Source organism: Schistocerca cancellata, chromosome 10, assembly GCF_023864275.1.
Source record: "Schistocerca cancellata isolate TAMUIC-IGC-003103 chromosome 10, iqSchCanc2.1, whole genome shotgun sequence".
In the NCBI taxonomy this organism is placed as follows: Eukaryota; Metazoa; Arthropoda; class Insecta; order Orthoptera; family Acrididae; genus Schistocerca; species Schistocerca cancellata.
Window position 1 is genome coordinate 20,620,464 of NC_064635.1, and position 24,123 is coordinate 20,644,586.

A 24,123-nucleotide genomic window follows, 5' to 3' on the forward strand; every position below is an offset into this window, starting at 1 on the left:
AGGGGACACTGATGCTGTCAGAAAGTGGGCCACAAGGTATTTTGCAAGAACTGATGAACCCATACAAAGACCACCCTGTCAGACAAGACCTGGAAAAGCTTTAACACACTGGCGGCCCATAAGACCACGGAACTTGGTCATACCTGAGATGAAGATGCATACATCCCCAAGAGCAGATAAAGTGCTCCCAGAATTCCTTCTTACTGCATTTGATTAGACAGTGAGTGTAAGTATGAAGTTGCTTAAAAGCAATGAGGTTAGTCTGTGAAAGATGTCATTTGAATCAGTGCAGGGCTTATAAGTGATACTGAATAGCTATTGCAATGTCTAGTCCACCACAGAATCAACTTATGTTGGAGGGAAGGGGAGGGGAGGGGTACACGTAGATAGGGAAAATTCAGTTCTAGTGGCATGGATGATCTCATCCGATATGCCTCTCACAACTTATTCAGTACAATCCCACAGAGGAAGCTATGTAACAGCACTGACATACAGAGACCAGCTAGCACTTAAGTGCCCAAAGGGTAGTCAGTCTGGTGGTGACATGGAAACAATATAATCATCAGAAAGTGGGTACATTACAAAGGATTTCATGTAGTGACCAGTACAGTGACATTACAAGATTCGAGGAAAAGAGCGTTAAATCGATAGCTGTAAAGGTGCTGTGGGTAGCACTGAAGTGGATAGGAGAACCATCTTTGAGGAGGCATAAATAATCGTCTGTGAGAAGCTAGTCAATTAGAAGGCCCGTACCAGACGTGGTCCTCCCCACAGGGAGGGTGTGCACTGAAGTCCCAAGCAGCAGAAAAGTTGTTGGATTAATGTGGTCAATTCAACATAAGCGGCCTGCTTGGAGATACGTAAATGTTAATGGTAATAGCTGAAGTCATCTGCACTTGCATCACTATTGCCCCCAACAAGGTATGAAGTGGAATCTATTCACCAATGATTTAAGTATGGATCTAATCACAGACTCCTCCACATGCCTTATCAGGACCAGCAATAACCATGGAGCATTGGAGAATGGTCACCAATGAAGTGCATTTATCAGAGAGCAACGGAAAGTGCTTAAGAGCAAAGAAGTCTGGTGTTCTGGCAGGTGACTGTAGTACCCATTACAATTCTGCCGAACACTTAGGTCATTGGTGACCAGGTCAGGCACGAAAGGGTCAGGTCACTGCCTGTCACCTGTGGGATGGAACCACAACCACAAATATCAGCTCAAAATCTGACTGGAAGGATCTGGCTTCTCCGGTGGCACCAGGAGCCTCATCCCGACTATTATTCTTTTCCTTCATAGCCTTTGGTGGACAAGGTTCACTTGAGGGGCTATCTGCACCGAGTGCAGTGACAGATGAGCAGTCAGCCCTGGGACCCACAGCTATGGCTGCTTAAGCCACTGTTTGGCTTCAAGCATCCAGTCAGCGGATTGAGGGGGAGAGGTATTCCACGAGGGAGACCAGGCTCTGGTAGATGCTTGAGAAGAAGCCAAAAACAGGAAGTGGTTCCTGAAGAAGGTACCGCAGGAACCAGAGGAGAGGGTTGTGGGAGATCTGGTTCACGGAAGGTCAAGGTACGGGTGGTGGGGTACAATAGTCACGATGTTAGCGTAATTGATAGTTTTATCCATACGATGTAGGCATTCGTACTTCTTCCGTGCCTCAACGTACGACAAAGTCAATAGATTTGTATCCCTGGAGGTCTGTTCTTTCTCAAAAACAGAGCAAACTGGCAAATGTGGATGCTCACATTGTGCACACCTGACACGCAAAGGTGGATGTCTGCAATGATTATCTCGTGCAGTGATCGTCCACAGTTGCCTCATTTTGAATCCAGAGTGGAGGGGAATGACATTTGCCCAAAGGGAAACATATGAAGCATCTAATAGGTGGTGGGTCATACATCACTGTTGTGTACCATGACCGTAAACTTATGTGGGAGGACACTCCCTCCAAAGCCTAAGACAAAGGTGCCTGTATCCTACAATTATCCTCCAACCCTTTTTATACATATCAGATAAAATGTCCACCTCACTATTAAAGATTAGTCTGGAGTTTGTCCCCTGTTTGGAGTGTAAGATCGCTAGAAATGGTAAAAGGAATCATCATTTACAAAGTTTTGTGTGAATATATGTCACCTAGATGATCACATGCCTGAAGAGCTGTAGGATGGTCAGCACAGGAAGTTTTAACAAATGAAACCATTTCACATCTTCCCCAGAGACTCAACTTTCCCAAATTTGTCTTCAACGTTTTCTACAAAAAGTAATGAATTCATTGCAGTAGAAGCATCCTCATCAGTCTGAGTGCAGAAGAAGTACTGCGTGAAGTATTCTACTCCCTGATGTCTGGCACTTCCCCCACCCCTCCATGGTGTAGCCAGGGAACAGAACATCTATCTACATTATAATTATCTGCCTGAAGGGATTGCTGGAGCCTTGGCAAGTAAACTGTTGCCTGGATTCCTCATGTCCCATCCGTGAAAGGGATATACTACTCTGCTTGTGTGGGGAGTTTCCAGCTCAGGCACAGACAGCATGATCTCTGCATTATCAGGGGGCTACCAAAGTGAAGGCACTTTACTGGGAATACACAGAATGCTTACATTTGCCTACTATACATCAAATGGAGTAATCAAGTGGTTACAATGTCAGAAGGAGGCTTCCTTCCAGAAGTGTCGTGTCCAAACACTGGACAGTGAGCGTATTAATTTTCGCATTTGCTACAATTGCAGTGACAGCAGGTTTGACATTATAGAATGCAGTTAGTGCTGTTCTTTCAATGAGCTGTGAAAGTTAATTGCAATTTCTGCAATAAAGTAATGGCAGAAACCCAACATGTTTGTTTTCACAAAATCAGTATTCCTGTCAGATTTTGAACCATGGTTAATATCTTGAGCAGACATCATATACATACACCAATGTTCTTTTTGGAAATAAAGTTTATGATGAAATCAAAATGAAAAATGTAAAATTTCAATCAGTATAGCAGATGGCCACCAGGACTGTCAGGTCAGTGGCAAACACAACTTATTTACAACACAAGTCTTGCACTATAAGCAGAATTTAGAGGACACGGACCAATGTAATAGTATCATCCTTTTGTTGTTTGAAGATGCTGATAAGGAATGTACCCAGTACTGGATCCTGCCTTATTTAATCCACATACATCAACACTGCAGACTGCATGCACACTTTGGTTTATCATTTACAGAAGGCAGGAATGTTTTAAGTTTGGTCTAATCTGTAACATTTTTACTACACGCACACAGTGGGCTCCTGCTATTTTGAGCAGCAAATTATCCACGTACACTTCAGCAAATTTAAAAAAGGAGGCTTACTGAACAATGAAAAATGCAGGATGGAAGGATAAGTAGGATAGATCAAACTCACAACATAGTAAGCACTGAGGTGTAGACAGGCACATTTAGAAGAAGAATTTCCTTCACATCCCATTCGGTGAATCTCCCTGACAGCGTTCTGACCAACTTTTCCAAACTATCCCCATTTTCTAAATCTCGCCGGTTCTCCTCCTACATCTGTCATCCTTCCCCTTCAACCCTTCTGCCAGAAGGAGCCTCAGGTTCCAAATGCTTCCACATTTCATAACCTTTATATATTTTTCTCCTGCCACTGCCAGGTGAATAGCTATTTTATATTTATCCCACACACACACACACACACACACAATTTTCTGTGCACGTGTGTTTAATTGAGAAGAATACTTTTGGCCAAAAGTTTACTTGACTTTTTGTTGTGCTTGTCTGCAACTTAGCTTTTCCACTATATGGTAAGTAGCACTATATGTGAAACTTTCTTGCAGATTAAAACACTGTCAGACAGGCTCGAACTCAGGACCTTTACCTCTCATGATCAAGTGCTATACCAATTGCCCTACCCAAGCACAATTTGTGACCCATCCTCACACCTTCAATTCTGCCAGTCCAAACTTCACAGAAGCTCTTGAGTGAACCTTGAACTAGCACTCCTGAAAAAAAAAGGATATTGTGGAGACATGGCTTAGCCACAGACAGAGGGATGTTTTCTCCAGAGTTTGAATCTGTCTGGCACACAGTTTTAATCTGCCAGAAAGTTTCATATCTGCACACTTTCCACTGCAGAGTGAAAATTTCATTCAGCAATATATTGTTGTTTTCAGTCCTGAGACTGGTTTGATGCAGCTCTCCATGCTACTCTATCCTGTGCAAGCTACTTCATCTCCCAGTACCTACTGCAACCTACATCCTTCTGAATCTGCTTAGTGTATTCATCTCTTGGTATCCCTCTCTGATTTTTACCCTCCATGCTGCCCTCCAATACTAAACTGCTGATCCCTTGATGCCTCAGAACATGTCCTACCAACCGATCCCTTCTTCTAGTCAAGTTGTGCCACAGACTTCTCTTCTCCCCAGCCCTATTCAATACTTCCTCATTAGTTATGTGATCTGTCCATCTGATCTTCAGCATTCTTCTGTAGCACCACATTTCGAAAGCTTCTATTCTCTTCTTGTCTAAACTATTTATTGTCCATCTTTCACTTCCATACATGGCTACACTACATACAAATACTTTCAGAAACGACTTCCTGACACTTAAATCTAATACTCGATGTTAACAAATTTCTCTTCTTCAGAAAGACTTACCTTGCACTGCCAGTCTACATTTTATATCCTCTCTATTTCGACCATTATCAGTTATTTTGCTCCCTAAATAGCAAAACTCCTTTACTACTTTAAGTATCTGATTCCCTAATCTAATTCCCTCAGCATCACCTGATTTAATTTGACTATATTCCATTATCCTCATTTTGCTTTTGTTGATGTTCATGTTATATCCTCCTTTCAAGACACTATCCATTCTGTTCAACCGCTCTTCTAAGTCCTTTGCTGCCTCTGACAGATTTACAATGTCATCGGCGAACCTCAGTTTTTATTTCTTCTCCATGGATTTTAATTCCTACTCCAAATTTTTCTTTTGTTGCCTTTACTGCTTGCTCAATATACAGGTTGAATAACATCGGGGAGGGGCTACAACCCTGTCTCACTCCCTTCCCAACCACTGGTTCCCTTTCATGCCCCTCGACTCATAACTGCCATCTGGTTTCTGTACAAATTGTAAATAGCCTTTCGCTCCCTGTATTTTACCCCTGCCACCTTCAGAATTTGAATGAGAGTATTCCAGTCAACATTGTCAAAAGCTTTCTCCACGTCTACAAACACTAGAAACATAGGTTTGCCTTTTCTTAATCTAGCTTCTAAGATAAGTAGTAGGGTCAGTATTGCCTCATGTGTTCCAATATTTTTGTGGAATCCAAACTGCTCTTCCCCAAGGTCGGCTTCCACTAGTTTTTCCATTCGTCTGTAAAGAATTCGCATTAGTATTTTGCAGCAGTGACTTACTAAACTGATAGTTCGGTAATTTTCACATCTGTCAACACCTGCTTTTTTGTGATTGGAATTATTACATTCTTCTTGAATGTCTGAAGGTATTTCACCTGTCTCATACATCTTGCTCACGGGATAATAGAGTTGTCAGGACTGGCTCTCCCAAGGCTGTCAGTAGTTCCAATGGAATGTTGTCTACTCCCGGGGCCTTGTTTCGACTCGGGTCTTTCAGTGCTCTGTCAAACTCTTCACACAGTATCTTATCTCCCATTTCATCTTCATCTACATCCTCTTCCATTTCCATAATATTATCCTCAAGAACACCGCCCCTGTATAGACCCTCCTTCCACCTTTCTGCATTCCGTTTTTTGCTTAGAACTGGATTTCCATCTGAGCTCTTGATATTCATGCAAGTGGTTCTCTTTTCTCCAAAGGTCTTTTTAATTTTCCTGTAAGCAATATCTATCCTACCCCCAGTCAGATCAGCCTCTACATCCTTACATTTGTCCTCTAGCCATCCCTGCTTAGCCATTTTGCTCTTCCTGTCGACCTCATTTTTGAGACGTTTGTATTCCTTTTTGCCTGCTTCATTTACTGGATTATTATATTTTCTCCTTTCATCAATTAAATTTAGTATCTCTTCTGTTACCCAAGGATTTCTACTAGCCCTCATCTTTTTACCTACTTGATCCTCTGCTGCCTTCACTACTTCGTCCCTCAGAGCTACCCATTCTTCTTCTACTGTATTTCTTTCCCCAATTCCTGTCAATTGTTCCCTTATGCTCTCCCTGAAACTCTGTACAACCTCTGGTTCTTTCAGTTTATCCAGGTCCCATCTCAAATTCCCACCTTTTTGCAGTTTCTTCAGTTTTAATCTACAGTTCATAACTAACAGATTGTGGTCAGAGTCCACATCTGCCCCCGGAAATGTCTTACAATTTAAAACCTGGTTCCTAAATCTCTGTCTTACCATTATATAATCTATCTGATATCGTCTAGTATCTCCAGGATTCTTCCATGTATACAGCCTTCTTTTATGATTCTTGAACCAAGAGTTAGCTATGATTAAGTTGTGCTCTGTGCAAAATTCTACCAGGCGGCTTCCTCTTTCAGTTCTTACCCCCAATCCATAGTCACTATGTTTCCTTCTCTCCCTTGTACTACTATCGAATTCCAGTCACCCATGACAAATTTTCGTCTCCCTTCACTATCTGAATAATTTCTTTTATTTCATCATACATTTCTTCAATTTCTTTGTCATCGGCAGAGCTAGCTGGCATATAAACTTGTACTACTGTAGTAGGCGTGGGCTTCGTGTCTATCTCGGCCACAATAATGCGTTCACTATGCTGTTTGTAGTAGCTTACCTGCACTCCTATTTTTTGATTCATTATTAAACCGATTCCTGCATTACCCCTATGTGATTTTGTATTTATAACTCTGTGTTCACCTGACCAGAAGTCTTGTTCCTGCTGCCACCGGACTTCACTAATTCCCACTGTATCTAACTTTAACCTATTCATTTCCCTTTTTAAATTATCTAACCTACCTGCCCGATTAAGGGATCTGACATTCCACACTCCGATCCGTAGAATGCCAGTTTTCTTTCTCCTGGTAATGACGTCCTCTTGAGTAGTCCCTGCCCAAAGATCCGAAGGGGGTACTATTTTACCTCCGGAATATTTTACCCAAGAGGACGCAATCATCATTTAATCATACAGTAAAGTTGCATGCCCTCGGGAAAATTTACGGCTGTAGTTTTCCCTTGCTTTCAGCCGTTCGCAGTACCAGCACAGCAAGGCCATTTTGGTTAGTGTTGCAAGGCCAGATCAGTCAGTCATTCAGACTGTTGCCCCTGCAACTACTGAAAAGGCTGCTGCCCCTCTTCAGGAAACACACATTTGTCTGGCCTCTTAACAGATACCCCTCCGTTGTGGTTGTACCTACGGTACGGCTATCTGTATCGCTGAGGCACCCAAGCCTACCCACCAACAGCAAGGTCCATAGTTTATGGGGGTGTCAGCAATATATCTTTTCATAATATTGCCGTTATTCCATCCTGGATTTTCCATTATATCAGGGTTTATATAAACAAGAAAAAACCCAGATTTTGCCCAGATTTCCCAGTTAAAAATACACTTCCTGGATGACAATCCAATTTTTCCTGGGTTAAAGTACATTTATTCCGTGTAAAGAGACAATATGCATTCCCTTGGGGCAGTAAAACTTCTAAATCTTTTGAATGGTGAAGGTTTTATACACATTCGTATAATTGCCCAGCACTCTGGGAAATGAAACCCAGCAAAAGCCAGCTTGTTGTGGAAAGATAATTGACATGCAGCAATAGGTACTCTGTGTACTTTTGTGTTACGAATGTATAGATACTAATTCCACCAAATACAGTGCGGTAGCTTCTGAAGCACTGAAATTGAGACTGATTAGCTTTTGTCAGCCCATAACAGCTCATATCAATGCTCATATCACACGATATCGTCAGTCGATGACAGCAGATACTCAGAACATAGGACACTTGATGTAGTCGGGCAACAGCAGCATCACTTTAAGAGCACCACTGTATGAATAGGAGAAGTTAATGGTTTAAATTAATGCACATGAAGTGTGTGCTACAAGAAAAGCTAAGCTTACCCTTATAATAAAATATTTTGCTGTTTTTCAAAGGATGTGATTACGCAGGATCCTAAGAGCACAGCTTAAACTGCAGCAGCTGAATATTTCTGACAAGCCTAATAATAAATTTCACTGCTGTGTACTGAAAATTTTGTTCGTTATCTGGCTGAATACATTCACTGACTTTTCCACAGAAATGCCAGTTATGTGAGAAATTGCTCAAGGACTCACTTCACACTTTTTTTAAGGCTAATTACATTGCTTGTACTATTGTGGGGTGTCCAGATGGGGGCAGTCTTTTTTGTAACATCATATTCAAACAGTATACCTTGCTGTCATCTTCAGATGATGCCTGTAGAATGAGCATCTTTGCTACATCCTGACTCCTTTAGTCTTATCACCCGCACCCCTTTCACCACTGGCATGCACACACTGCTGTGATGGGTGGAGTTCAAAGAGGGGGAAGGGGGGCGTGGCACTGCCCAAGGCTAGAGCCAGGTCCCAAGATTGGCAGAGACTGAACTCATGTCTGTTTATCAGCCACTCTTATTTCAATAGCCTCCTTCAGAACACAGTCCCAAAACAATGACATGTCTTAGCACTTCCATTTCTTCGTACTTTAAGGAGTCCCCTGTAACCATGCAGTGTTCTGCACCTGAAGATTTTGATGGTTGCTCAAGTTTGGTGTGTCTTCTATGTTCTTTGCATCTTCTTTGATTGTCCATAGTCTCCCCAATGTTAGCTTTATCCTGTTTTCATGGGGTATGAAAACATGTAGTTTATGGAGCCCAAGTCATCTTTCACCGTACACAAATCCACCAGAAACAAACACAAAATAATTTTATTTAAAAAAGCAGATGAAGTATAACTAGAAGCCTTCCTAAGAGACAGTCTCCATTCCTTCCAAACTGACCATGCAAATGTAGACGAGATGTGGCTCAAATTCAAAGATATAGTAGCAACAGCAATTGAGAGATTCATACCTCAAATTGATAAGAGATGGAACTGATCCCCTATGGTACACAAAACAGGTCCGAACGCTGTTGCAGAAGCAATGGAAAAAAAGCATGTGAAGTTCAGAGGAACGCGAAATCCCGAAAATTGGCTAAAATTTACAGACGCGCGAAATTTGGCACGGACTTCAATGCGAGATGCCTTTAATAGGTTCCACAGCAAAACATTGTCTCGAAATTTGGTAGAAAATCTGAAGAAATTCTGGTCATATGCAAAGTACACAAGCAGCAAGACGCAGTCAATACCTTCGCTGCACAGTGCCGATGGCACTGTTACCGACGACAGTGCCGCTAAAGCGGAGTTATTGAACGCAGTTTTCCGAAATTCCTTCACCAGGGAAGACTAATGGAATATTCCAGAATTTGAAACACAAACAGCTCCTAGCACGAGTTTCTTAGGGGTTGCGAAGCAACTCAAATCGCTTGATACGGGCAAGTCTTCAGGTCCAGATTATATACCGATTAGGTTCCTTTCAGATTATGCTGATACAATAGCTCCCTACTTAGCAATCATATACAACCACTCACTCACTGATAGATCTGTACCTACAGATTGGAAAATTGTGCAGGTCGCACCAGTGTTTAAGAAGGGTAGGAGTAATCCATCTGACTACAGACCTATATCATTGACGTCTGTTTGCAGTAGGGTTTTGAAGCATATACTGTATTCAAACATTATGAATCACCTCAAAGGGAACGATCTATTGATACGTAATGAGCATGGTTTCAGAAAAAATCGTTCTTGTGCAACGCAGCTAGCTCTTTATTCGCACGAAGTAATGGCTGCTATCGACAGGGGATCTCAAGTTGATTCCGTATTTCTAGATTTCCGGAAAGCTTTTGACACCGTTCCTCACAAGCGACTTCTAATCAAGCTGCGGACCTACGGGGTATCATCTCAGTTGTGTGACTGGATTCGTGATTTGCTGTCAGGAAGGTTGCAGTTCATAGTAATAGATGGCAAATCATCAAGTAAAACTCAAGTGATATCAGGTGTTCCCCAGGGAAGCGTCCTGGGACCTCTGCTGTTCCTGATCTATATAAATGACCTGGGTGACAACCTGAGCAGTTCTCTTAGGTTGTTCGCAGATGATACTGTAATTTACCGTCTAGTAAGGTCATCCAAAGACCGGTATCAGTTGCAAAGCGATTTAGAAAAGATTGCTGTATGGTGTGGCAGGTAGCAGTTGACGCTAAGTAACGAAAAGTGTGAGGTGATCCACATGAGTTCCAAAATAAATCCATTGGAATTCGATTACTCGATAAATAGTACAATTCCCAAGGCTGTCAATTCAACTAAGTACCTGGGTGTTAAAATTACGAACAACTTCCGTTGGAAAGACCACACAGATAATATTGTGGGGAAGGCGAGCCAAAGGTTGCGTTTCATTGGCAGGACACTTAGAAGATGCAACAAGTCCACTAAAGAGACAGCTTACACTACACTTGTTCGTCCTCTGTTAGAATATTGCTGCGCGGTGTGGGATCCTTACCAGGTGGGATTGACGGAGGACATCGAAAGGGTGCAAAAAAGGGCAGCTCATTTTGTATTATCACATAGTAGGGGGAGAGTGTGGCAGATATGATACGCGAGTTGGGATGGAAGTCATTAAAGCAGGAACGTTTTTTGGCGCGGCGAGATCTATTTACGAAATTTCAGTCACCAACTTTCTCTTCCAAATGCAAAAATATTTTGTTGAGCCCAACCTACATAGGTAGGAATGATCATCAAAATAAAATAGGAAAAATCAGAACTAACAGAAAGGTTTAGGTGTTTGTTTTTCCCGCACGCTGCTCAGGAGTGGAATGGTAGAGAGAGAGTACGACTGGTTCGATGAACCCTCTGCCAAGCACTTAAATGTGAATTGCAGAGTAATCGTGCAGATGTAGACAATTGGGCATGCATCTTCAGAACTGAACAGAAAAAGCATTTATGTTATGTCGAGCCAGAATTGTGTTTATTTTGTTCCATACTTTGCCGGCATATGACAGGTACACCATAATCTTCTCCACCTCACCTTTTCTGCCTGATGGACATGTACTTTCTACATAAAAGCCCATCTGCTTATGGTGGTTAAGTTCCCTTGGTAGGCTTTCTTCAGCTGATATTGCACAGGTAGTGTGTGCCGGTGTACTTAGCACACCCTCACTCTGAAGAACAATGGCAGCTGGCATCACAGAGATACAAATGAGTGAGGGTGGCTTTCCTGTACACACAATATTTTACAGTGCCATCTATTCTGTGCTTGACTAAGTCATCTAAAAAGGACAGTACATCATTTTCTTCCACCTCTATGGTGATACTGGTACTGGGGTGCAGAGATTTCACCTGTTGGAGGAACTCCTGAAGTTTTTCACTCCTACATAGCCACCTCACGAATGTGTACCTATACCTGAAAAAGCATGTAGGCTTCAGTAAACCTGTTTCTAGAGCTCTCTCTTTGAAGTCCTCCATAAAAGTTTTCCAGGTGATGCCATATGTTTGTTCATAACAGTCTCAACTTAAGAGGATGTTGATAAGAGGTAATTCAAAGTGATTAGTTATTGTTGGGTTGAATTTCTTCCTGATCAATTTGAAGGAAGAAGTGGCTCTCAAATGAAGAGGCATACCACATCAAAGCTCAGCATACGTTCCTAGTCATGGAAGCATAGTTCTTGCACCTGTTGAATGAAATTTGCTGAGTTCTTGATGTGGTTTTGACAATTACTATCACAGGGGCTTAATGCTGCTATTAGATGTTTGGCCAGCTGGTAAAGTTGGTGTGCCAATGTTCTTTAGAATAGGACAGAGGGATATCCCATTTGTGAACATTTAGTAAGCCATAGAGCCTTTGTGGTGTCGCAGCTCATAATTAGAACTACACGATTTCCTTTGGCAGGGACCGGCATAAGAGCTCATTAGTCTCTTCACTCTGATGGTCGGGCCTCTTCAATTTTCTGTATGCTGGATCCTCGAGTAGGTCACACATATTGCGATTATACTTTGACAGTGGCAGTAGTACAGAAGCATTTCCTCTGTCCACAGGTAGAATGACTATTTCAAGGTAATTCCATAGTTCTCAAATGCAGCTCTTTTCCATTTTCATGATGTTCAGTCTCAGTTGGACAGCTCTACCAAGTGCATGGTATGTTTCCTAACATCTTACGTTTCACTGCTGAAGATGGTGAAAAATTACATGTTCTATACCATTGAAGGACTTGGCAAAATTTTGCTGTGTCATCACACTCTTCCCCAGGATTCTATTATGGTTCACCATTGCTGTTCTTGTGGCTGCTGTTCTCTTGCTGCCATGTGTTCAAGGGTGTAGACTTGTTCGGTAATAGCATTGCGTCAAGATCCGTCCTCGAGAGCTCAAGAAGCTGCATTAACCCACTTCCGAGAATCAGGCACGAGTAAAGAAGCCATCTCTAGAAGTGGAGTGCTACTAATTCCTTAGATGTTATATTAAACAATGGAAAATCCAGGATGGTATATTGTTAGATGTTATATTCGTTGGCCAAGTGTGTAACACATCCTTTTCCCTCCAAGTGCCAGACCATCATCTTGGGATCCAGTGGGCAACCAGGGTTTCTATATGGTGGCAGGGCCTCAGGTATGTGTATTAGGCCATGCACATGACCCCTCAACAGAACGTTGAGAAAGCTGAGTAGATGCTCTTTCCTGCTGCAAAGTTTATCCAGCTTTTTAAGTTTCTGATGCATAGTCTTCTAATAGAGTAATCTAATGCATGATCTTAGACCTTCCTGGTGAATCAACTGTGTTTACTGTTGTTGGGTGTCCAGCCAGCTGCTGTTGTCTCTGAAACACTGTTTCGACAACTTACTTGCCGTCATCTTAGGTTGATACCTGAAAATGAGCATCTTCGCTGTATCAACCATCCTTCACTTTATATGAGGGAATGCAACTTTACTACTACTGCCACTGTGCAATTTCAAAACTTATGACCTACTCGAGAATTCAGCACGCAGAAAATTGAAGGAAGGCTCAACCAACAAAGTGAAGAAGAGGACTATTGAACTACTGCACCAGTCCCTGCCACAGGAAATTGACAAGAAGTTTCGACCATGAGCTGTTGCACCACAAAGGCTCTAAAGATTACCAAAGGTTCACAAACAGGGTGTTCCTCTACATCCTATTTTAAATAACACAGGCACACCAATGTACCAGCTGGCCAAACATCTAATGCCAGCATTAAGCCCCTACATCTGTAAATGTTAGCACCATATCAGGAGCTCCCCAAATTTCTTCAAAAGGCAGAAGAACTACACCTTCATGACCTGGGCCTTGGAGTGGGGTTTGATGTGCTATCTCTTCAGAGTGCTGCTTGCTGATTCTCTCAAATTGATCAGGAAGAAATTCAATCCAACAATGGGTAATATCTGAATCAGTCCTCACATCAACATTCTTCCTCTTCAATGGCGATAATTATGAACAAATGTATGGCTTCGCCATGGTGTGCCCTCTGTCACTCATTGTGGCACACTTTATTATGGAGGAAGTGAAATCTCTGGAAACAGCTTCACTGAAGCCTACATGCTTTTTTTTTTTAGATATGGAGACATTTGTGGTGTGGCATCAATGGAGTGAGAGACTTCTGGAGTTCAACACCTGAACCCTCAACAGCCTAGTATCAGTATCACCATAGAGGTGAAAAAGAATGGCAAACTCCCCTTTCTGGATGTCTTGGGTGCAGAACAGACAGCACTATAGGACACAGTGTGTACAGGAAAGACACCCACACTGATTTTTATCTTCATGCTACGGCTGCCATTGTCCTTCACAGTACTGAGGATTTCCTCCATACACCGTCACACAGGATCCGTGCAATATCGGAGGAGGAGGAGGAGGAGGAGGAGGAGGAGGAGGAGGAGGAGGAGGAGATTAGTCTTTAACGTCCCGTCGACAATGAGGTCATTAGAGACGGAGCGCAAGCTCGGGTGAGGGAAGGAAATCGGCCGTGCCATTTCAATGGAACCATCCTGGCATTTGCCTGAAGCGATTTAGGGAAATCATGGAAAATCTAAATCAGGATGGCAGGAGATGGGATTGAACCGTTGTCCTCCCGAATGCGAGTTCAAAGTGCTAACCACTGCGCCACCTCGCTTGGTGCAATATCAGACAAAGAAAGCCTACAAATGTAGCTTAACCACCTTAAACACATTTTCAAGGAGACCAGATAAGACAAGAGATGAATTAAATGTGCTTTTATATATAAAGTATTAGTCCGAGAGACAGAAAGTAATGATGAAATGGCATATCTGCAGTATGCTGGCCAAGTATTGAACAGGATTCTGGCTCGATGTGACATTTAATGCTCCAAAAAATGGATGCTCCATTAAACAGGGTGAAAGGTAACTTGGGTTCCATTAACCAGGTGTTTACCATATCCCATGAAAATGCAATAAAGCCTGTATCAGTGAGACTGTATGGACAATCTAAGAAGATGTGAAGAACACAGCAGACACACCAAACCTAAGCAACTAACAAAATCTGTAGTTGCAGAACACCACATAGCTGCAGGGGACTCCATGACGTACGAAGATGGAAGCACTAAGACGACATTTTGGGACTGTTCTCTGAAAGAGGCTATTTAAATACGAGTGGCTGAGGAGCTGATAAAGAGAGACACTGGGTTCACTCTCTGCAAAGCTTGGGTCCCAACACTGAGCCAACAAATCACAGCATTGGTAGAAAGTTATTTCTGTGGCTCACAGATCACAGGAGTACTGAGAGGCAAGAGTTCGTGTCCAGCATCTGCTGGCTTCAGAGCCCCAGCACTCCACCCATCACAGCATGTGTCAGCAGTGGAGGAAGGGGTGGCGGCAGTAAGAGCATAAAATAGGCAGGATGTAGCAAAGACACTCATTTTACAGGTATTACCTGAAGATGCAAGACATTGTCTAAATTTCGTGTTACGAAAACAAATGTGCCCATCTTGGCACCTGACAACAGTAAAAACATGCAATTTGCTGGGAACACCTAAGATCACAGATAATTATACTTTTTGTCATCGTTATTGCATAATTTGTCATCTACAAAAGAACTAAAGTATGAAAACTAACGTTGAAGCTTTATCTGTTTAGTACGTCCTAAGGGGTAACAGGCTAAACACAAACTAGCAAAATAATTAATAAATACAAATGGTTGGTCTTCTGGGCCCAACATTTTTCCGATTGGCTAGTCCTCAAAGTGTTAAATTTTGAATGAGAGTCAAATGCTCCACAATTTAAGAAATTCACAACACATTCTCACATTTAATGTAATTCATCTTGGATGAAAGAAAATTAACTTCGTACGTAACACTTCTCAAACCACCATTTGCAGTAGTTTCCTGTGACCTGTTAGAAAAATAAACAGTTGTAACATCATACTAATTGAAAGTTTGTTACAAAGTACTGCATCGTCTTCATCCTAAAGTGTGACATTCTGATGTTGGCAGAAACTTGTGGGTGCATTGCATTTTGTTGTTATAAATGGCATATTTTCCTTCCAACTAAAGTTTTATTCCGGTGTTACTCTTGTTATGTTTTATTGCTGCAGTATTATTCTGCAGAAGCAAGATAAAGCAAAATTCTTTGTTAGAGTGTTCTTACCAGCCAAAATTACATAAATTTAACTGAAAACTGAACAATGACAAATTTCTGGGATTCTAAAAAACCCAGGTTTTTCCCAGATTTCCTGGTGCATGAACATCCTGAATATATGTGGTTGACATATGTGAATCTTTATGTTCTCACAATGTATTAATCTACAAAATTAGAGGAATCCAGCTGTAATCTTACTTTGTCATTTGCTAATATTTTGGCTGTAAACTGCCCAGCCACCCTTGGAAACAGACAGACTGATGGCAAATGAGCTCCATCCAGCTTATGTAACAGTAGGATGAGCTGATTATGTACGAGTACTTGGCAAATCGTGGTGGAAAGAATACCACACCGATGACTGACACACATGCTACTTGACCCCTTTGAGAAGGACATTTCACAAATCCTGGTCAACAAGGGAGCAGTACTGACACCCAGTAGAGTAACTATTGCCACTGGCAGATTTCACAGTTTGTTATGGTTAAAACTGTTTTTCAAACTTATTTCAGTTGCTTCCCTGAGAACTCAATCCCAGAAGAACACACAGATGTTAAAATCTGGGCATTTTATTAGTCTGTACTGTGGCTTGCCTGCCTACAGTGCTCACCCGCAATAGATTTATCGAGCTGTAAGCAGGTAGGTTTCTGTGAAACATTCAGTAACTGTATATAAAATACATCTGATATATGATAAATGACACCGGCAGGGAATCCTGTACATCTCCAATTTCTGTGGAAACAAGTCATCCCTCACAGAATCAACAAGCATGCTGCCAGCAGAAAAACTACTTTGACTTTATATCTGGAGAGATGTGACCCATTTTAGAACAAAGAGTCCCTATAAATGATAGGAAGGCCATTTACTAACATTTCCTCTTCAGCGTCTTTAAGGTGAAACAGTCACTTTCGGTTTGAACTGCAAAGCCTTGCTGATCTACAGTGGATAGCCATTATCATCAAAATCCGAGATGTTCCAGCTTTCCTGTAGACTGTTTTTATCAGCAATCTTATGTGCCCTGTGTATGATCTGTACATGTCAGATCACTGAAGACACCATGTCGCAGGGTGCCATTGCTTTTACAATGAATCATTGAATCTTAGTAAGGGAAGCCCACCCTCCTCCTGCAACTACTTGGTAAAATAGATCATAATTTACATAGTTCAAGAACTGATTAAGTTTCTCCTAAGCATAGGGCCACGCTATGGAAGTGTCATCCCCATACTCCTTTAAGGTGACAGGCTTTAAACATGCAGAGTTCAATACCTCCTACTCAAAATCTACCATGAAAAATTTGGCCACCAAGGGCAAAAGAGACTTCCCACTGAAACCCCGTCAGTTTCCTCACAAAATACAGAACTGAAACAGAAGTTGACAGGAGCACTTTATCGTCAATCCATACGAATACCTCAAAAGGTGGCAGGACAGTTATTACGTGAAATTTTTAGCAACTGACAAAGAATGGCTACAGCTGAATTCTATGGATCAATAGTGCACATATGTCAGTAACTTTTCCATGAGACTCCAACTTATATTTAATATAACAAATTAACTTTCAAATAATGTAAGTTGCATGAATAAGTAATATTTACCTGGCATATGTGGGGACAGTTTGGATGGCAGAACACTGGGAGCACGTAATTTTAAGGCAGTAAACAACTGTGCCTTCAGTCCTACCTGAAGATGTCCTGAAAAATAAAAGTATTCACTGAACTTCCATAAATATGTGACTAATACTCCATTGTAGTTAACACTTTGTAATCTTTATGGTAGGGTGTACTGACAGGAGATACACAATATTGTTATGAAGACACATTTAGGAACCCAAAATAGATGAAACAGTTATTTCAGTACAGTCATTAAGTGACCGACTGAACTATTCCTCAGCAATGACATTTGTCTCAAGACTTCAAGTCTAAGCAATCAAGACAATGGCACTTCCCTCTATATTACATTCCTAGAATGTAAACCAAGTTTATGAGATATTACAACAGTTTAATCAGTTTTAATTATAGAAATTTAGCAGTTGCCGCCTTAATAAAATCTCAAAATAAGTTTTCTTGTTAATTTCTTCAGTTTATCAAATATCCCTCCCAGTTGGTTGGTTGGTTTGTTTGTGGAATTGAAGGGACCAGACTACTAGGGCCATCAGTCACTCTTTCCATGAACTTTAAACACCCACAAAGATTAAGAACAAACAATGGAGATGACAAGAGATGACACAGGACAAGAAAGACACAGACAGACCAGAAGAAAGGAATTAAAATCACACAATGTGACAGTGGTTGGCCGACCATAGAAACGAAAAAGGAAAAGCCAACCACCAATAATGCACTAAAAACCCCAGTCTAAAATCTTAGGCCAAAGGCCAGACAACACAGAAAAAGGACAAACATTTAGGTCAAGCACTAAAAACCCCCCACACAAATAAAACTCAGAACTAAATCTGCCATCGCAACATCATCTGATAAAAGTGCAGGAAGCGTATCAGGCAGCGCAAACATCTGCCTGAGTGGATCTGAAAGTGGGCAGTCCAACAAGATGTGGACCACCGTCAAAGCTGACCCGCAGCGACAAAGGTGGGTCGTCGCACCGCAATAAATAGCTGTGTGTCGTCCAGGTGTGGCCAATGCGCAGCCGGCAGAGCACAGCAGACTCCTTGCGAGAGACCTGCGAGGAGGAGCGCCATGCACCAGTAGCCTCCTTGATGGCCCGAAGTTTGTTGGCTGAAGGAAGGGTACACCATTCTTCACCCCAGGTGCAAAGTACCTTCTGCTGCAAAACTGACCTGAGGTCATTCTTCGAAAGGCCAATCTCCAAGCTTGGTGCACCGACAGCATGTTTGGCCAGCATGTCAAACCGTTCATTTCCCAGAATGCCGGCATGACCCGGGGTCCACCCAAGGACCACAGAGCGGCTGCAATGGGCAAGAGTACGGAAGGACTCCTGGATAGCCATCACAAGACAAGAGTGAGGGAAACACTGGTCAATAGCTCATAAACCACTCAGGGAATCACTACAGATAACGAAGGACTCGCCTGAGCAGGAGCGGATATACTCTAGGGCATGGAAGATGGCGACCAGCTTGGTAGCAGCACAAGATGACATCATGCACACGGAATTAAGCCGTTCAAATTTCCATTTAGCCTCAGTGTAGGTCAGTCGGTCCAGGGTCTTGTATTCCATTGTTTTCCATTCCTTCTGTAGAATCTTACAGTCTAGTGAGCAAGGGGGGGGGGGGGGGGGGATGCTCTCCGCAGTTCACACAGATGGGAGGCGGGGCACATGGAGTATCGGGATGGGACAGACGACCACAATCGCGACATATGAGGCTGCAAGCACAGCGGAAAGACATATGGCCGAACTCCCAACACTAAGCACCACATCGGGGGAGGGATATATGGCTTGACAGCACAGCAGTAGATCATCACCTTCACCTTCTCGGGTAATGTGTCACCCTCAAAGGCCAACATGGAGGCACCAGTGGCAACCTGATTATCCCTCGGACCGCAGTGGATGCACCGGATGAAATGGACACCTCAGCACTCTAAGTTAGCGCACAGCTAGTCATTGGACTGTAAAAGAAGGTCCCTGTGGAAGATAATGCCCTGGACCGTATTTAAGCTTTTACGGGGCGTGATAGTGACAGAAACATCCCCAGCTTCTTACGAGCAAGTAATGCCTGTGACTGGGCAGACGATGCTGTTTTTATAAAGTCTGTGACCCGGACCACATTTCTGACAAGACGTCCACCTTCCCGACTTGTCCTCTAAATGCTCTACAAAGAACTGAGGCTTCATGGACACAAAGGATTTCGCATCAGCTATCTTACAGACTAGACACTGGGGCAAATACGTCTCACTGTCATTCATAGCCTTTCGTTCCTCCCATGGTGTGGCCAGGGAGGGAAACGATTTGGGGTCATACATGTTTGCATTAAAGTGAGCCCTCTAATGCTTAGAGACTGCTGGTGATTGGCCACCAGCAAGAGAAGATGTGCCACGCTTCATTGCGTGTCATCCGCCCTGATGCCACCTACTCCGACCAAGGGCCCGGCCCTCCCCTTGGGTGCCACCCAGCCACAGCAAAGGCCACCTGGCAGGAGGGGAGTTAAAGGCGCAGGCATCAGTAGAGCGGTCCCTGTGTTGTCAGGGGGCTTCAACCAACAGGGTACATGGTGGCCCCACCACAACGGACTGGCTACCGTGCTGGATATTAGGTGGCAACTGGTCCATGGTGGTCATCAGCGCAGAAAGCAACACTGTTGAGTATATGGGTGAAATCGCACCCAGGAATGTATCCTTGCCCGAGAGATTGAGAGTGAGTGGGACTGCAATGCAACGACGAATAAGCTGGCTAAAGGTCTCGATGCACGATGGATACAATGCACTCCTTCCCCAATTGGCTCGCTCATTTTGAAATGTGGTGGTCAAACCCAAGAGGGGACCATCACATAAGGGCCAAAATGTTTGAGACTCCTTTTGGTCACCTCTTACAACAGGCAGAAATACCACGGGCCTATTCTTACCCCCGAACCCACATGGGGGCAAGATGTTCTCTCTGAACTGAGAGTCAGTAGAGCAGGTTTAAGAACCTAGTGAAAAAACTATCACCAGCATAAAAAACACAAATTTCTTTATGGTCAGATCATCATCATCATCATCATCATCATCATCATCATCATCATCATCATCGACTGATTATGCCTTTCAGTGTTCAGTCCCCCTTATAAAATTCGTCCATAATCCCCTATTCAGTGCTAACATTGGTGCCTCTTCTGATGTTAAACCTATTACTTCAAAATCATTCTTAACCGAATCCAGGTACCTTCTCCTTGGTCTGCCCCGACTCCTACCCTCTACTGCTGAACCCATGAGTCTCCTGGGTAACCTTGCTTCTCCCATGCGTGTAACATGACCCCACCATCTAAGCCTGTTCGCCCTGACTGCTACATCTATAGAGTTCGTTCCCAGTTTTTCTTTGATTTCCTCATTGTGGACACCCTCCTGCCATTGTTCCCATCTACTATTACCTGCAATCATCCTAGCTACTTTCATATCCGTAACCTCAACCTTGTTGATAAGGTAACCTGAATCCACCCAGCTTTCGCTCCCATACAACAAAGTTGGTCGAAAGATTGAACGGTGCACAGATAACTTAGTCTTGGTACTGACTTCCTTCTTGCAGAAGAGAGTAGATCGTAGCTGAGCGCTCACTGCATTAGCTTTGCTACACCTCGCTTCCAGTTCTTTCACTATGTTGCCATCCTGTGAGAATATGCATCCTAAGTACTTTAAACCGTCCACCTGTTCTAACTTTGTTCCTCCTATTTGGCACTCAATCCGTTTATATCTCTTTCCCACTGACATTACTTTCGTTTTGGAGATGCTAATCTTCATACCATAGTCCTCACATTTCTAATCTACCTCTGAAATATTACTTTGCAAACTTTCAATCGAATCTGCCATCACAACTAAGTCATCCGCATATGCAAAACTGCTTATTTTGTGTTCACATATCTTAATCTCACCCAGCCAGTCTATTGTTTTCAACATATGATCCATAAATAATATGAACAATAGTGGAGACAGGTTGCAGCCTCGTCTTACCCCTGAAACTACTCTGAACCATGAACTCAATTTACCGTCAACTAACTGCTGCCTGACTATCCATGTAAAGACCTTTAATTGCTTGCAAAAGGTTGCCTCCTATTCCATAATCTCGTAGAACAGACAATAACTTCCTCCTATGAACCCGGTCGTATGCCTTTTCTAGATCTATGAAGCAGAGATACAATTCCCTGTTCCACTCATAACACTTCTCCATTATTTGCCGTAAGCTAAAGATCTGGTCCTGACAGGCCTAAACCCACACTGATTTTCATCCAATTGGTTCTCAACTAGTACTCGCACTTTCCTTTCAACAATATCTGAGAAGATCTTACCCACAACGCTGATTAAAGAGATACCTCTGTAGTTGTTACAATCTTTTCTGTTTCCATGTTTAAAGATTGGTGTGATTACTGCTTTTGTCCAGTCTGATGGAACCTGTCCTGACCCCCAGCCCATTTCAATTATCCTGTGTCGCCATTCCACTGTATTTGATGAGTTACGACTTAATTTCATACACCCCAGCCGCTTTATTGCACTGCAATCTATTGAACATTTTCTCCACTTCCTCAAATGTGATCCTATTTCCATCATCATTCCTATCCCATTGTACCTCGAAATCTGAAACATTACTGATCATATTTTCACCTACATTGAGCAACTCTTCAAAATATTCCCTCCATCTGCCCAAGGAATCCACAGGATTCACCAGTAGTTTTCCTGACCTGTCCACAATACTTGTCATTTCCTTCTTACCTCCCTTTCGAAGACTGCTAATTACACTCCAGAATGGTTTTCCAGCAGCTTGACCCAAAGTCTCCAACCTGTTTCCAAAGTCTTCCCACGATTTCTTCTTGGATGCTGCAATTATCTGTTTGGCTTTGTTTCTTTCTTCAACATAACTTTCTCTGTCTACCCGAGTTCTAGTATGTAGCCATTTTTGATACACCTTTTTCCTTTTACAGGCTGCCTTGACTGTATCATTCCACCAAGCTGTTTGCTTCATCCTACTTTTACACACTACTGTTCCAAGACATTCTTTAGCCACCTCTAGTACTGTGTCCCTGTATCTTGTCCATTCCTTTTCCAATGACTGTAATTGACTACATTCAACTAACTGGTACCTTTCTGAGATCGCTGTTATGTACTTGTGCCCGATTTCCTTATCCTGAAGTTTCTCCACTCTTATCCTCCTACATATGGACCTGACGACCTGCACTTTCGGCCTCACAATCCCAATTTCACTGCAAATTAAATAATGATCAGTGTCATCAAAGAATCCCCTGAATACACGTGTGTCTCTCACAGCCTTCCTGAATTCCTGATCTGTTATTATATAGTCAATGACAGATCTGGTTCCCTGCCTTCCCAAGTATACCGGTGAATGTTCCGGTTATGTATAAAAAAGGAGTTTGTGATTACTAAGCCCATACTGGCACAGAAATCCAAGAGCTGTTTCCCATTCCTGTTGGCCTCCATATCCTCTCCAAATTTACCCATAACCTTTTCATTCCCTTCTGTTCGATTTCCAATCCTGGCGTTAAAATCACCCATGAGCAGAACACTGTCCTTGTCCTTTACTCTAACAGCTAAATCACTGAGTGCCTCACAACTATCCATCTTATCTTGATCTGTCCTTTCACAATGCGAATGTGCTGACACAATCCTAATTTTCTTGCTAGACACTGTCAAATCTATCCACATCACTTGTTCATTTACATACCTTATTGCAACTATGCTGGGTTCCATTTCTTTCCTGATGTGAAGCCCTACACCCCATTGTGCTATTCCTGCTTTGACTCCTGACAGGTAGACCTTGTATTCTCCCACTTCCTCTTCTTTCTCACCCCTTACTCGAATGTCACTAACAGCTAAAACATCCAGCCCCATCTTACTTGCAGCCTCTGCCAGCTCTACCTTCTTCCCAGAGTAGCCCCCATTGATATTAATAGCTCCCTATCTCATTACCATTTGTTTGCCAAGTCATATCTTAGGAGTCCCTGATTTGTCAGAGGTGGGACTCCGTCACCTCCAAAGGTCTGAGGCATTTTGCTCTGATTGTTGCCAGCATCATATTTAAAGTACCAAGGAAGCAGGTTGCTAGCCTTACTTGCCCGAAGTCCCATTGAGTTTTACCCCTAACGGTTGAGGGACTAACCGGGGGATTTGGTAGTCTTTGCCGTATGAGCACAAAGGTGACCATGACTCAGAATATGTTCAAGATGCCCAGCCTTATTCCAAAGTAACTGGTATCCCGACTGTCGGGACCACTTACTTGGCTACTCATACATTGCCCGTGGTTCATGAATGGGGACATGACTATAGGAACCCACACCATGAACCACAGATAGAAAACATTAAAAAGCTGAAGAGTCTAGAAGAGAATCCAAGAAATTGGCTTAGAAAATTCTGCATTAAATGATAGAACACACAAAAAACACAAAAATAATACACTACTATACAGTAATGTGACCAGATTGCTTCTATTCCAGTGAATGCCTAGCACTGAGTTACGAATCACACAAACCAGAAATACTAGAAGAATCTTAACTCAGTTTGTGTCTAACAACAAGCAAACAAGACTAGAAATTAAGAAGGAATGATGAAATATGTCAAAATATAGAAATAATTAACAGGAACATACTGTAGCATTACATGATTATGTCCCATATAGTCTGATCTACTTTGCGTCATGTGAGTGTAGGGGAGTCTAAACCAGTAGTGACCCATGACATCATATCAACTTGAGATTTTGTTTTATACATGTCATTCATTTCTAAATTTTACTGATTATTTACAGAGTAAAGAATCTAATTATGTACAACATTTAACAGATAATGAGTTTTAATGAGACAGATATAAATATGTTTTGAAATAGCAAACTTGTTGCATTGTGCACGATATGTTTT

At 42.5% G+C, this 24,123-nt stretch overlaps 1 protein-coding gene across 1 annotated transcript in view; it reads right to left on the reverse strand.

Moving 5' to 3' along the window:
• Positions 1–24,123, reverse strand: part of LOC126106811 (uncharacterized) — a 125,160-nt gene that overhangs the window by 77,571 nt on the left and 23,466 nt on the right. Inside the window, exon 5 of the mRNA XM_049913205.1 lies at positions 17,198–17,293. Within this exon, the coding sequence (XP_049769162.1) occupies positions 17,198–17,293 (96 nt within the window). The remainder of the gene's footprint in view (positions 1–17,197; positions 17,294–24,123) is intronic.